Here is a 14,796-nt window from a genome sequence, read left to right as displayed (position 1 = left end):
AACATGCCAGAAAATATAGAAATCAATACGACCAATCTGAAACAATAACGCAATTAAAAAGATATAACTGATAGATTATAATAGATTTATATTCTTATAATTTTGTGGTTGTTTTTATATCATTTCTGCCAATGTGACATAAAAACAATTATTTAGTGTCTTATTATTTTGACTTAGTATCACAAAGTTATTATTTTGAGATACTAAGTCAATATTTTGAGAATGATTCTTAGTTTAATGACTTACAGTTTTACATAGGTGGAAATTGGCTTCCATATAATTCAATTCTTTTATTTCTAAATAAATAAAATCACATTGCATCAAAAACCCTCGCTTTTATTTTGAAGGCTCGCACCGCCTCACCTCCGCCTTTCCGCCATCTTAGCGCCGCTGGCTTGACGCAGCGGAGCAGCAAACGGAGGCAGAGCGGATCAATTTGGAGCCACGGCGGTTGATCGGGATTATGCGGCGACACTGATTGCTGCATCGGTAAGAACCTGCGGCCTCCGGCACCGCCGAACGAGCCGTTTAACGGGCACTTTGTCCGCTTTCACGGTTTACCGCAAACCAGCTCGCGCAGCGCCCGTGTTCCCCCCCCCTCTCCCTTTGTTCGCTTGCGCCTTTTTTTTTTTTTTTTTTTTTGCACCGATGCGGGTTTTTTTTGTAAATACTGGCGCAATATGGCGGCCGAGAGGAGGGTTTGACCGGTTGTCTCTGTGCACATAGTGAAGTATTGTGTGTCTGCGCGGTGGTCAGCTCATCTGTGACCTCTGCATCTTCATCTTCTTCTTCATCAGCAGCCAAAACAAGCTGCACAACTCACCTGCACAACAGCTGTTTACTGACCAATGGCAGCCTGCTCTCACTGTAACCTGCAGAATATTGATGATCTCTCTCACACACACACACACACACACACTCAGAGGGATGATCAATATTCTGCAAACACATAAACAATGTGAGTGAATGGGGAACAATGTGCGGCTGTCAGGTGAACTCAGGTGAGGTTCCTGTGTGCGTCAGTGAGCTCTGGATGTTGTTTGACGTGAAGATGATTCAGTCTGTGACTGTTTGGGAATGTATTGATTGATATATTGATTGGGACCGATCTGATCCATCATCGGTATCGAGTTGCCGATATAGACATAATTCCCATATCGGATATCAGACCACCGATCCACGTACCGATGCAGATTCCACAGTTTGGTGTTTCTATGAGTTATAAATATGTGATGATGTTATTTTAAAGGTGCAGTCTGTATTTTCTGCCACTAGGGGGCCTCTCGCATCAAAACAATAACAACAGAGGAAGTTGGACGTCGTGGTCGCGGTTAAGGCCCGGACACACCAACCCGATTATCGGCCGTCGGACGTCATCGGACAGTTGGGCGAGGTCGGTGGCTCGAGTCGGTTCGGTGTGTCCCGTGCCGCCATCAGTTGGAGTCGGCGTTCATTTTTGCCGATTCGACATGTAGAATCGTCCAGTGGCCGCCGGCCTCAGTGACCAATCTGATTGGTGGAGTGCTCGCCCTTGACTAGCGAATCAGGAGAAAACCAGAAGTGACGATGGTAAACACACTACGCCAACGCCAGTATCTTGTTTTTATTAGCCATCGTATTTTCCGTTCAGCGAGTAATGACAACAACGATCCTTCTTGACTACTATCAACACTCTCTGATGGAAACAGTGACTGACGACAGCGTGCTCTGTGTTTACTACGTCTACAGTGATCCGTCATTTCCGGTTTTCACCGATTAGTTTGGTGCGTTCGGAGGCACTTTTCTGCCGACAGTCGGCCGTCGGTTTGGTGTGTCCTGGCCTTTAGGATCGTTCAGGAGGTTTCTACCAGGAGCATCTGCAGATACAGGGCAGAGGCCAGTGCTGTAGATACAGGGCATCGGTCAGTGTACCGTCCATTTGATCTAATATTAATAACAATAATAATAATAATATTTTAATACTGTGGACTGTTTAATGAGGAAATGTTTCACGTTAGAGATTTAAAGTTATCGCCAAAATGTTGTAGCACAAATTAACTGATTAGTAATTAAACAGTAAAACATCTCGTAACGTGTAAAGTCGACACAGCGAGGGCTGGAAGTCGTTCGTACAATGCTACCAACTCGACTTCAAGAGGTCGGAAGAGTGTCGGAACAAAACAAATCACGTGTAAAGTCGAGTTTGGGACGTGGTTTAGTTTAGATATTTAATCAAATATAAATCATATTTAATCGATTTCAGTTTCTTAAATGAATATTTTCTGGTTTCTTTATCCTCTTCAACAGGAAACTGAAGATATTTGCACATTTAGGAAACATTGATCAACATTTTCTGGACCAAACGACGAATCGATTAATAGAGAAAGTGATCAGTTTATTGACGGGTTGAGAATCCTTATTAAACGACTGCCGCGGATTAATCTTAACGACACAATAATCAATAATTACCTGCGTCTCAATTATTAACTCACCTGAGGGTTTGAACAAAGCTGGAGGATTTAATCTATAACAACAAACAAACAAACAAACAGTTTGGACTCTTTAAAATGTTCCTTTATTCTTTCTAAGTTAAATCCTATCGATTTGCATATTCAAAATAAATTATTATTATTATCCACCAATCACTTATCGGCTGTAATTTATTGATCTGATCATTTATAAAAATGGATAATCATCCTGCTTCCCTAATTAAAAGTTAACATTTGCCTTATTGTCTCAGACTGAGGAGCTGCTTTACTCTTTGGTGTTCACCAGATTTTAACCACAGCACCGAAACCCTGATTATCAACATCCTGTGTGGTTGGTGACTTCACGGGTGAATCAATGAACATTAATCCTTACAGTATTGATCCGTCTCTCGATCAGCTGATTATTAGATTCAACAATTAAAGAAGAATTCTCTGCTCTTCTTGGACTTCAATGATTGTAAATTGAGTATTTGTGGACAAAGTGAGACACTTGAAGGCATCACCGTGTGCTTCAGGGTCTCAGGCTGGTTTTGTGTTTGTCTGATTCCACAGCAGCTTTTATACGAAGTTGCAATGCATGCTGGGAAGTTTGTAGGAGAAAGAGAGAAAACTATTTTTTTTTTTACCTGAGTTTTGTGCAGGAAGCTTCAATGATGTGGTCGTTGAGTTCACCGGGATCAATGCGGTCGTACCTTCCTGTTTCTGATGTTATAGAGAACGATTCATTGATAATATAAATAATAAATAATAAATAATGGTTGCTGCTCTGCTTAATGTATGGAGGTTTTTTAAAGGCAGAACAATCTGAGTTCATTAGTTTTAAATTTGAAAATATTCTGAGCAAAATCTGACTTGAATTTAAATCTTATTACTTTCAACTGGTGAGAATTATTTCAGTTTAGAGTCCAAATTCAGTTAAAGTTCAGTCTGTGATAGTTTCCAGTATTCAGTTTGAACATTAGAGATCTAAAACCATTAACTTCAGGTTCTTTGAGAAGAACTGGTCTCAGTCAGAACCTCCTGCTGTGGATCCAGATCTGAGCTGATGGAATAAATCATACACAGATCTTCTGACCATCACTACTACAGCTCTAATCCCTCACATCACATCTCCGCCCCCCCGCTGGGTTCCTGGCTTTCATCTTCCTCCCTCCTCGGTATGGTGCGATCCCTGTCTGATCCGGGTCTGGGCTGAGCCGCTGCCGTGCTGCTGCTGCGGCGCTGTGTGCAGCGGCAGTGTGTGGTTGTGTTGCACTTGTTGTGGTTGTTGTCGTGCAGCTTGCAGCTCTGCAGAACTCCTTTCTGTTTCTGGGTGATTTTATCAGCAGTGTGTCTGTGAGCTTCATTCTGTTCATATCATCGCTGCAGCTTCCCAGCGCCGCCGCCACCGTCTGTGCTGCTGCTGTCTGTGCCGCCGCCGTCTGTGCGTCTGTGACCTTGTGGGACAGAAAATATCTCTGCTTATCAGGGGATTGTGTCTCTGCTGCCTGTTGGATCAGAGTTTATTTATCTGGATTTTTACTGGCAGTTTGGTGTTAAATTACTGCTTCCCAACCTTTTCCTTCACGGAGCCTTTTCTATTATTAATAAACGGACTCATATTTTATGGATATTTCATATTATATTAAAAACTGAACGATGAACTCAGACAGTGAACTCAGTAACTCCAGGAAGTTTGTGTAAAACTAGAGATTCGGATGACTTCTCTAGCACGCCTTAAAATCAAGAAGACCTCGAGAACCACTTTTTTAAATAATTAATAATATATAATAGTTATTCATATGGTTTGTACTTAATGGTCACCTTTAATAATGCAGTATATTGTTTTTTATTGAGTTCATTGAGCTTCAGAGACGGGAAGTGACGCAATTTAGGATTCTTTTTATTTTTTAAGGAGTCATAAAATAGTGAGTTACAGATTCTGAAGTTAACGTCTTTATTTGTCTTATTCTGTCTGAAGGACAGTTTGCTGTCACATCCTGTCCACTTTATCCATATAAACCTTTCTAGCAAACTGAAACAATAAATACAGTTTTGGTCAGCTGAAAATGAAAACAGTGAAAACAATAAAATGTAAAACATCAAAAAAGTGAAAGAGGATATAAAAATAAACAAAACTAAGACTAAAACCTAAAAACGGAGGCTTATTACATTACTTAAAGTAAAAGCCAGATCTTTAACTTCTTAATTTATCCTAGTTTTAGTTTTAGTTCAGACTCAATTCAGCGATCAATCAATGATCAAAATCCCCGATCAATCACCCGATCGTTGCAGCTTGGTTTTATAATTTATAATCGTTGTTCGCTGTAGCTCTACTTTTATTTAATGACGTATAATTTGGTGCCGTAGAGCGCCGAGCAGCAGGGTGGAGAGCTCTCTGACCTCTGACCCGGTGTCCTGCGGTTGTGTTGAGGAGTTAAACGGTAATCAGGTCGGTCACGGAGCTCAGACGCTTCCTCTTGTCGGGATGATTTGAGGTGAAGAGGAGGAAAGATGGCCGACGGCTGAAGCACTCGTGAAGAGAAACCACTCGCTGCCAATTATCTTTCTGAGAGAGTCTCAGTTTAATCTTTATTACAGAGGAGTGAATGTGTGTCTGTTCTTTAATCTGCAGTCCGACTGCAACTCAGACCTTCAGCAGCCATCAAATAATCAGCTTTTGGCTTCGTGACCGAGATAAGGTTGTTAGAAATATCGATTATTCTACAGTCGGCGGTTCAGAGAATATAAAACTATCTTTCTATCCTGGATGAAAAAAGAGATCTTACACATCAGAATAAAGATCTTAACTCTCTAAAGGTCTGGTCTCTCCGGTTTCCGTCCTCAGGCTGAACTCACCGTCTCCCCATCGAGTCCATCAGCTGTGACGTCGCCTCAGTCTCCAGGTGATAGTCCGTACCCGGCCTGTATGCAGCCTGTCCAGGGCCCGGCCTGATTCCTGGTGTTCCTTCTTTCCCACCACCTCCTCCTCCCTCCTTTCCCTACCCTCCTCCCCCCCCTTGCCCCCCTCCCTCCATCCTCACCCCCCCTCCACACGCACACACCGCCCCCCGATTGGTGTCTCACACACACCGATTCCCAGAGTTTAGCCCGGACCGGCGGCCTTGCTGGCTGCCCCCCTACAGGTGGATGAATGAAGACCCCTTTCAAGAGCCCAGCGGCCCCGCGGCCCCGAGCAGACGGGGGTGAGTCACTGCTGATAACTGGTCGTCTGAAATAATAATGTTGATGGTTGATTTTGCTCCTGACTCACTAACCCGAGTGTCCTTGAACGCACCGCCTATCAGTACGATGGTTGAATGTTGTGTTTGTGTTTCAGGACATTCCGGCGTTTCTGCAAACATGATGAAGAAAAAGAACTCGCACAAGTAAGTCTGGTGTCTGAACTCCCTCTGTGTCCTTCACCTTCACTTCTCATCATCCTTTTCTCTCATGTGTTTCCTCTTTCTGTGTCCCTGCAGGAAACAGAGGACCAGTGTTGGTCCCAGTAAGACTCTGGCTCAGCCCAGAAGGAACATAGTGGGCTGCAGGATCCAGCACATCTGGAAGGAAGGCAGTGAGTTGGATTACTTCGTGCTCGTAGTGTCGGGGGAGTCGACCTAAAACTCTACTTCATTTCATGTTTAACCAATAAATGTGTGTGTGTGTGTGTCCTCTTAGGTAAGTCGTCCCAGTGGAAGGGGACGGTCCTGGACCAGGTCCCTGTCAACCCCTCCCTCTACCTGATCAAATACGACGGCTTCGACTGCATCTACGGCCTGGAGCTGTACAGCGACGAGCGGGTGGTGGGGCTGGAGGTCCTGCCCGACAGAGTGGGTGAGGAAGGGAGGAAGTCGGGGGTGTTTCAGAGTTTGATCACAGCAGCACCTGGTGGACGTTAGAGGAACTGCAGCTCAACTTTTTAACCGTATTCAGTGATTCTGGTGAAACTGGATCAGATTTTATGGAGAAAATATTTCCTGGTTTTCCCTCTGACGTCCTCCGGCTGCTCAGCTTCGACTCTCTGAGATTTACAGAGTTTCCTGATGGACAGATAGCTTTAGCTAAAGTAGCTAACCACTAATTAACTGCTGCTAACTGTATCTGCCGTGAGCGGGCGACAGAACCGGGCTCAGCCTCGGAGACTGACAGAGAATAATGTTACAGTACCGAGGTCATTCACAGTTTCCTGATGGACAGATTGATCAGTAGCCAACCGCTAACTGCTGTTAGCTCGGTCAGCCGTGCAGCTAACCTAACCGACACCAGGAGGCAAACCCGGCAAGAAAACCACCTCGGTGCTGGATTCTCTGTCAGTCTCTGAGATTGTGTTCGGTCCCGGGTCGGGCTGTGTTCACTGGAAGGCAGACGTTGATGCTAGCTCAGTTAAAAAGTACACTGTTATACACCGCACTCTGCAACGTATAGATGACATATTCACTCCTCGTTGGACCGAACCTTTCTGTTTACCGCTGAGGTGATGATGTCAGTTTAAACGCCCTCTCTGCCGCTCTGTGATTGGTCCAGCTCCGGCCCGTGTGAGCGACTCGATGCTTGCGGAGACGATGATCGGGAAAGCGGTGGAGCACATGTTCGAGACGGAAGACGGGCCGAAGGAGGAGTGGAGGGGGATGGTGCTGGCTCGGGCTCCCATCATGACCTCCTGGTTCTACATCACCTACGAGAAAGACCCGGTCCTCTACATGTACCAGCTCCTGGACGACTACAAGGAGGGAGACCTGCGCATCATGCCCGACTCCAGTGAGTGACTACCGGTTCTACTGGACCAGAGTTCATTTCAGCACCTGATTCAGTTTTACTCAACAGAAAATGTGAGAAAATGTAGTATTTTCATTGTTTTACCTCATCGTAGTCTTCTTCTCCGAGCTGCCAACGCTTTTTATTCTCCACACAAACGGAGAAATATCTACAACCAACGTGTCTACGTGAGTTAGTACCAGCCACTGACCTGCTCACCTCTCTCTCTCTCTCTCTCTCTCTCTCTCTCTCTCTCTCTCTCTCTCTCTCTCGCAGACGACACCGTGGCGGCGGAGCGGGAGCCCGGCGAGGTGGTCGACAGCCTGGTGGGCAAACAGGTGGAGTACGCCAAAGAGGACGGCGGGAAGCGGTCGGGTATGGTCATCCACCAGGTGGAGGCTAAGCCCTCCGTCTACTTCATCAAGTTCGACGACGACTTCCACATCTACGTCTACGACCTGGTCAAAACCTCCTAAGGCCCGAAAACCCGGTCCGGGACCCCCGAAAAAAAAGACTTAACCGAGACCTGCCTAGACCCACCGAACACCCCACCAGAACCCCCCAGTGAAGAACTCCAGCTAGGGTTTAAAACATCCTGAGACTCCCCGCGATGTACGGAGACGCCTGAGACAGACGATATCCATTCTTCACTTGTTCTTTTATCAAACGCCTTAAAAACAAGAAAAACGATGGAAGTTCAGCCCCGTCACCAAGACCGAGACCAGCTCCTAGACTCACTGCGGTGGATCCAATCATCATCATTTTATCCAGATTTCTTTAGACTCTTTCAGGACGCTTTCCTCCGACACCTTCTGAAACGTAAAAACTGGTTATTTGGATGAACTGAAACTAAAATCGCACAAAAAGAAATCTGGTTCAGTTTGAGAGTTTTGACTTCGACAACCTGAGACGTCCCGAGATCATTCGTTCCAGAGTCAGAGCAGGTCTGGAACCACAGAAAGACCTCCTCCCCCCTTTTTCCTGAAACCCTGTCAGACCGTTGGAGACCTCCGCTGTCAGAGGGAGGGGGGTGGACGGGTCTGAGTCTGCCGGGGTTAATGAAGGGATGGGACTTCAGGAATACAGCCCCCCCCGTAGATGAAGCTGAACGCTCGTCTGTCTTCTTCATCGCGGGAGGAGCTCGTGTCCAATCACAGAGCATCTTACTGGCCCCGCCTCCCTGCAGGTCACCTGACCCACAAAGACTGAGGACACAGACTCTTTTTCTTCTTCCATTCTTTTATCATTTGTCTTTTTCCTGTTGCTGTTGATTCCTACATTACCCATAATGCCTTTTACTTGGAGAGGCTCAGGTGATCAGGCATCAGTTGGTCCAGAATGGCCTGTTAGCGTCGTTAGCCGTCTAACTGCTGGTCACAGGTAGCGCTCGAGGCTGCCGCACAGATTGAGTTTGAGTAGGGATGCTAATGATGCTAACGAGCTGTTGTTTAAGTTTAATTAAAGAGCATTAAGTCCGTTTCATTTGTTGGGGAAACTTTTCTGTTGAGCAGTTTTAGCTTTTTCTAGTTATTTAAACAAAATGTCAACAATGAAGCTTTGACGGATTCTGATGTTTTTCACCTGTAATCAATATTTTTTATGTTTGTGCCAAAAAGTATTAAATGTTTCAGATAAACCAGGATGATAAAAGATAATAACTCACTAAAGAAATATCTTCTCTCATGAAACACAGCAGCATTTTGGGAAATCCTCTTGTTTGTCAGATGAGATCAATAAAAAGATCAATATCAGTTATTGATACTGTATGTCCAGGATGCGTCAGGGTAGCACTCCTCCTATTATTTGACATTCATAAGCAGTTTATTTAATAATGTAGTTGTAAGCAGATCGAAGGCAAGTGTTTGTGTTTATTAACAATTATAACGTCTCCTGTGTCGACATATTTTATATTATCGGTGTTTTACTGTCATTATTATACTCAGGAGGAGTTAAAGTTGTTAACTAATACATTAATCAACACTCACAGCTGCTTAAACTGACATTATAGTGTGTTAGAAACCATTTATTACACATTGTTTACTTATGAATGTTAAATGTTGGGGGTTAAAAATAAAGAGTAAAGCCTGGAAACAAAAGATTTCCCAGAATATCCAAATGTTCCGTCTTCCCTCAGACAGCTGATCGGATATCGATCGGTTCGAAAACAATCAATCCTAAACAATCACTGGACCCGCGTGAAGGTTAAACTGTAGCAGTGGCCTCGCCCCCCTATCTTGAGTGCTGTTTTCTGATTGGCTGGACTCTCCTTGTGGTTCGTTACGGACCAAACCCGCTTCAACCGATGGATTTAAGGTTTCTGTGTTCTTATAAAAAGATGTTCTGCTCTCCGGCGGACGCGCTGTGTGTCTATATGTTGGTATCAGCTGGCAGGTCGCCGGTTCCTTTGTGTGTTATCTGTTCTTTGCTTTTATATCACCTCATGTTCTGTCCTGTGTCTCCTGTGTGCGACCCGGTCTCCTGTGTGCGACCCGGTCTCCTGTGTGCGACCCGGTCTCCTGTGTGCGACCCGGTCTCCTGTAGGAACCAGCTGCAGCTCCATTGACCCGCCGGGTGTTTGTAAGACTTTCTGTGACTCTGGACTGCGGCGCTCCTCCCCGCAGTCATCTCACGGCGCTCTAACGGCGTTCAGTCGGGAGGGTGCTGGAAAGATATTTCTCATTCATCTCACTTCCCACAATGCCGTGCTCTTAGCTGATGTAGCTCCGCCCACCACAGGAGGTGACATCACTCGTGACATTTGCATAAACAGCCATGTTGCCTGATCCACATCTCGTGTGCCTGAAGGGACTCGAAGGTAAATCTCATTCTGGATCCCGACCTAGAACATTCCGGGTTCCGGTCCACGTTGTGGGTTGTTCTGATCCAACGATGTAGAACTTAAAGCAGCTGCGTCCCGTCACAATGTGTGGAACGTTCAGAACCCTCCCATCTTATCTTTCTGTGGACAGATTCAGACTCTAGAACTCATAACGTTAACCTAGAACCCACATGTACCCGTCCTAGAACCCACACGTACCCGTCCTAGAACACGCCCGGTCGGACATTTCACTCAGATTTAAAACACTTGTTCTGATTCTGGAGTCAGAACTTTAAACACGCTGCTCTAGAATGAGTTCGAGCCATTTTTATACAAGAACATTTTTCTGAAGGAAGAACACTTTTCCTTTACTATATTATTCTAGAATAAAAGATTTGAACACAGAGACTAGAACATTGTAGAACATGCATTTTCATCTCAGAACCAACCCCCTGGTCCCCGATTCTAGAACCGGACCCGGGTGGGGAATGGATTCTCATGCTGAGGTGTTCCAGAACATTTCTTTCAATTTTGTAAAACTCTTGTTCTGACTCGAGTCTCCATGTTTCTGCGTTTCTGTTCTAGAATCTGTCCTTTGGTTCCGTGGAACCCATTCTGACTCCAGCTTCCGATTCTAGAACACAGTGACGCACACGCTCCGATTCCGGAACACGCCCCGGTTCTAGAACACTTCACTCAGATTTAAATCTCCACTGATTCGTAGCTGCTCTAGAATCAGTATCCCGTCGAAATGTGAGTCATTTTCCTACGAGAACCTTTTTCTGAAGAACACCGAGAACCCGTTAGAACTCACAGCTTCAGGTTCTCGAGCACAGAGACGCTTTGTTTCGAAAACTGTAAAGAAATCTGGTTTGAATATGTGTCGTTTTTTCCTAAAATACTAATTCCAGGACACGGAGACTAGAACGTCTCAAAGTCCACGTTCTGATTAAAGAACAGTTCTGTTTGGGACAAACTCATTCCAGAGAGGAATAATTACTCTGATCTCAACGTAACAAACGTGTTTTCCAGATGTTAGAACCTGTTTAGTTTCTCTGCAGATCTCAAAGCTATCGAAACCAAACCATTTTCTGATCACAAGGAAACAAAAGATGTCACTCAGACTGTAGTTCGGTTCTTTAGTGCGAAACGTTTCCGGTTCCAGCAGAAGATCTTTGTTTCAGAAGAGTTCAGGTCGCTCCCCGGTCTGTCCTCCGTCTGCCGTCACTCCGAGTCCCACTCAGCTCGCTATCAGCCGCTGGCATCTGTTACAGTTGACCTGGATGTTTTGGGGGGCATTACCCACAACGCACCTGGCTTCGGGCTGACGAACCACGGGATGTTTAGACCGTAGTAAGACTCCTGGGTGGTGGTGGGGGGGGAACAAAAACCAGTGTCTGGGTGGATCTTTAGCCTCCATGATGTGGACATCAGTAGTCGTCTGTTCAGGAGCCGACACGCCGTTCGTATTTTACAGAAAAACATCGATGTGTGTGTGTGTGTGTGTGTGTGTGTGTGAGAGAGTGTGTGTGTGTGTGTGTGTGTGTGTGTGTGTGTGTGTGTGTGTGTACCAGCCCCTGTTCAGAGCAGTGTTGTTTTTGCATGCCTATATAGCTCCGTGTAAATCGATGTGAGTTGCATGTCCGTGTAGTTTTCAGTTGTTCGGCTGTCTGTTGTGGCTTTGGGTGCCTTTTCGTTTCATTTCTGTTTTTTTCTTTCCCTGTTTTATTTTGTACCGTGTGTCCCAGAGGCTGCTGTTTTTTTGGGGTTTGTTGAGCAAAAGAGAAAAATGAAAAGAATATCCCCCGACAAACAGAAGTGGCAGCAGTTATTATCATGTTTTAAAGAGTGATGACGGGTGTGAGATTTCTGTTTTTGGGTGGATCGTCCCTTTAAAGAGTGCCAACTACAGATGCCAGTGTTGTACAGCAGTGAAAAGCTCACACTATTTACTAAAATAAACCATTTCTCTGTTTTTTTCACTCACGAGTCTGTCAGTTCTTTCCACACACACTATAATGAAACTGTCTATAGTCTCTGTGACGACCCCCCCCACAGGCCATCATCTAGGTGGTCCTGACTCTGCCGGCTCCCGACTGATCCAGAAATGGGCAAAGAGATGAAGCTGAATGAAGCCGGGTTAGTGAAAACAGCCTGAGACCAAAAGGATGTAAACGTGTTTATGTCTGCTGCTTTAATGTGAGGCCTTATGGAGACTCACTGCTGGAGCCTCTAGTGGTCGTTAGACGAACTGCAGCTTTTATTTGCAACCACGGAGGTTCCTGATTGGTTCTTTCTAGTTTTAAAGTTAAAGTTTAATTAACTTTTAAAAAGAAGTCGCAGCAACAAGTAGATCTTCAGTTCGGGGTCTCAACGAGAGGAGACGTTACTGACAGACTATTACAGTAAAAAGTAAACGTAGCTGTGAAAAAACATTTCAGTTATCTGACAGAAAAATAAGACTTGTCAACTTTCAACACAACAAAGATGAGGTTGGTTGTATTGTGATCTCTCTCTAAAGCCACCGTACTCCATCGGCCGAGCAGACAGACAGTTAGAGACGAGCTGGTGAAAATAGTGAAGACTGAATATTGGACTCATCAGGATACTCAAACACAACCTGATCATATCGCTCCGTAAGTAACTGCTGAATGAGGAAATAAGTAATTATATAATAATAAATATCAGAGTGATAACCTTTTATCTAGAAGGTAATGATGTGTTAATGTTAATAAAAGAGATAAGATAGACTTTATTGATCCCGCAGTGGTTACAGCAAATACAATACAATGGATGAACACATAAAATGAGAAAATACGAGATATATAAGAGTTATATGTAGACTAAATACACCTTTTTATATATGATTGATGGAACATTGCACAGATTATTGAATACAAATGTTGTGTAGCATTGTACTAATTATTATACTATATATTTATGTATGTATATTTATGTATTAAATAATATATGTATTATTGTATTTATATATATCATGTATTATATAAAGGGAATGTATATGGAGTATAGAATAAAATGTACGTAATATGTAGGTGGAGATAAAGGTTGTTATATATATTAATTTTATACTAAAACTTAACACTGAAAGTAATGGAAGCTCAAATCCACCAATGTGATGGGAAAAAGGTAATTATAATAAGAAACTTTCTCAAAATAATGACTTACAGGATCCTATTTTCCATCACATTGGCGAAACTAGAAACTAATAAAAACTAAACTGAAACAAGTGAACTCACTTTGGAAAATAAGTCTAAATGAGTTTTAAACAAAGATTAAAAATAAAAACTAATAAAAACTACAAACATTAGTAGCTGGTTGTGGAGGATAATGACATAATAATCAGTTATTGCAGCTTTAATTATAGAAACATGGTGGCCTGAACTTTCCACCATTAATAATACAATTAAGATAAATTAGATTAAACTGTTTCTTTCTTTCTTTATTAAAAGCATAATTTATCTCCTCACAGATATTACACCTGGAACCACAGAGACAGACTCTGAACATTTAGACGGTATGTTATTCCCATAATACCACCGAGGGAATCACTGCGTCCTGTTGTTACTGCTGTAGGATCTGTGTCTCCTCCATAAAGAATAATAATGTGATATATTTATGTCAAAAAGAAATGTTCCGAATGTCGTCTCATTCAGAAATAACCTCCATACAGACCGGAGGAAAATATAGTGTCTACCTTCTAAACATTTTATTTTAAATAAGATCAAGGAAGTGACTTTAAAAAGTAATTAATTACTTTAATCCCTCCAAGTCATTTATGTTATTTATTTTGCTCATTTATATGAAAAAGTATTGTTTTCTAACCCTTCTACCAAAAGAAATTAATATTATAACATCAATTTCTTACAGAATCCAACATCCACAAATCTAAATCTAACAAATACATCAAACAATACGTTACATTAATTCCAATCTGTGACAATAAGAAAGCAAACTTTATTGAGTTTCTATAATGTATCTAACTAATGTTAATGTAAGATTTCTGTCTGATAAAGTTTAATATATTATATATAGTGAATATTACAGGGTGCAGTTCCCCTCCGCGCCGCCAGGTGTCGCTGTTCATTCAACCGCGGTCGCTCCCAGAATGCACCGCTCCGTTTAGCTTTATAAAACGTTACGTTGCTGTCGGTTAACGCGGTTATAAACGGGCGCGCGGAGCGGCGGGAGGTTTCCCGCTCTGAGGACCGATGGCGGGAGATGAATCTGATGACGTGTTGAAGATGAAGCAGTGACACCGTCAGTGAGGACGACGGACGGCGGGTACACACACAGGCAGCGCCATGTTGGACGCCATGATCTTTCTGGTTCATGAGAATGATGATTGGTGCGTTCACGGACAATCCGTGAAAGGTGCAGCCCAACCTTGTTACGCTCTGCGCCGCAGCCCTTCTGATCCTGAACCGGGAGTCATTGATTATTGATTATCTGTTCAACAACCAATAAATACCTGATCATTACTATAGATCAATGTCAGAGTGGAACAAACATGGCGGGTTGTTTGAGGGTGAATTAAAGACTTTATGTTAATTTTATCTCCTGATGAGTGAAAATAAAAAACCTTTCTGCTGTGAAACAAATAATTAAAACTTCCTGTTTGTCATTAAAATGAGAAACCTCAAAATAATAAAGAACAACTGAGATTCTCATTATAACGACAGATTTGGGTTTCCATAGAAACTAATAAAATCTAAACTGACTCTAAAACAAAGATTAAAAATAAAAACTAATAAA

The 14,796-nt window shown here is 43.3% G+C and overlaps 1 protein-coding gene and 1 non-coding gene across 3 annotated transcripts; both read left to right on the top strand.

Annotated features, from left to right (window-relative positions):
* The first annotated feature begins 344 nt into the window (after positions 1–344).
* Positions 345–12,005, top strand: spinb (spindlin b). 2 transcript variants are annotated; one of them, XM_051394323.1, is made up of 7 exons: positions 345–489; positions 5,296–5,653; positions 5,788–5,836; positions 5,930–6,024; positions 6,129–6,284; positions 6,975–7,208; positions 7,482–12,005. In XM_051394323.1, exons 2-7 carry the CDS (start codon positions 5,602–5,604, stop codon positions 7,679–7,681), a joined length of 786 nt encoding a protein of 261 aa, XP_051250283.1. In that variant the 5' UTR covers positions 345–489; positions 5,296–5,601; the 3' UTR covers positions 7,682–12,005. The 2 variants fall into 2 exon arrangements, with proteins under 2 accessions (XP_051250283.1, XP_051250284.1); XM_051394324.1 differs by lacking the exon at positions 345–489 and adding an exon at positions 661–1,001.
* Positions 12,006–14,360: 2,355 nt separating this feature from the next.
* Positions 14,361–14,460, top strand: LOC127360076 (small nucleolar RNA U13). The gene has a single exon (XR_007883166.1). It is a non-coding gene; the product is annotated as a small nucleolar RNA U13 (small nucleolar RNA).
* The last annotated feature ends 336 nt before the right edge of the window (positions 14,461–14,796 follow it).

The sequence above is a fragment of the Dicentrarchus labrax genome, unplaced genomic scaffold (assembly GCF_905237075.1).
Source record: "Dicentrarchus labrax unplaced genomic scaffold, dlabrax2021, whole genome shotgun sequence".
In the NCBI taxonomy this organism is placed as follows: Eukaryota; Metazoa; Chordata; class Actinopteri; family Moronidae; genus Dicentrarchus; species Dicentrarchus labrax.
The sequence above is the reverse complement of the archived record's forward strand: the minus strand, read 5'-3'. Positions and strand labels throughout refer to the sequence as shown.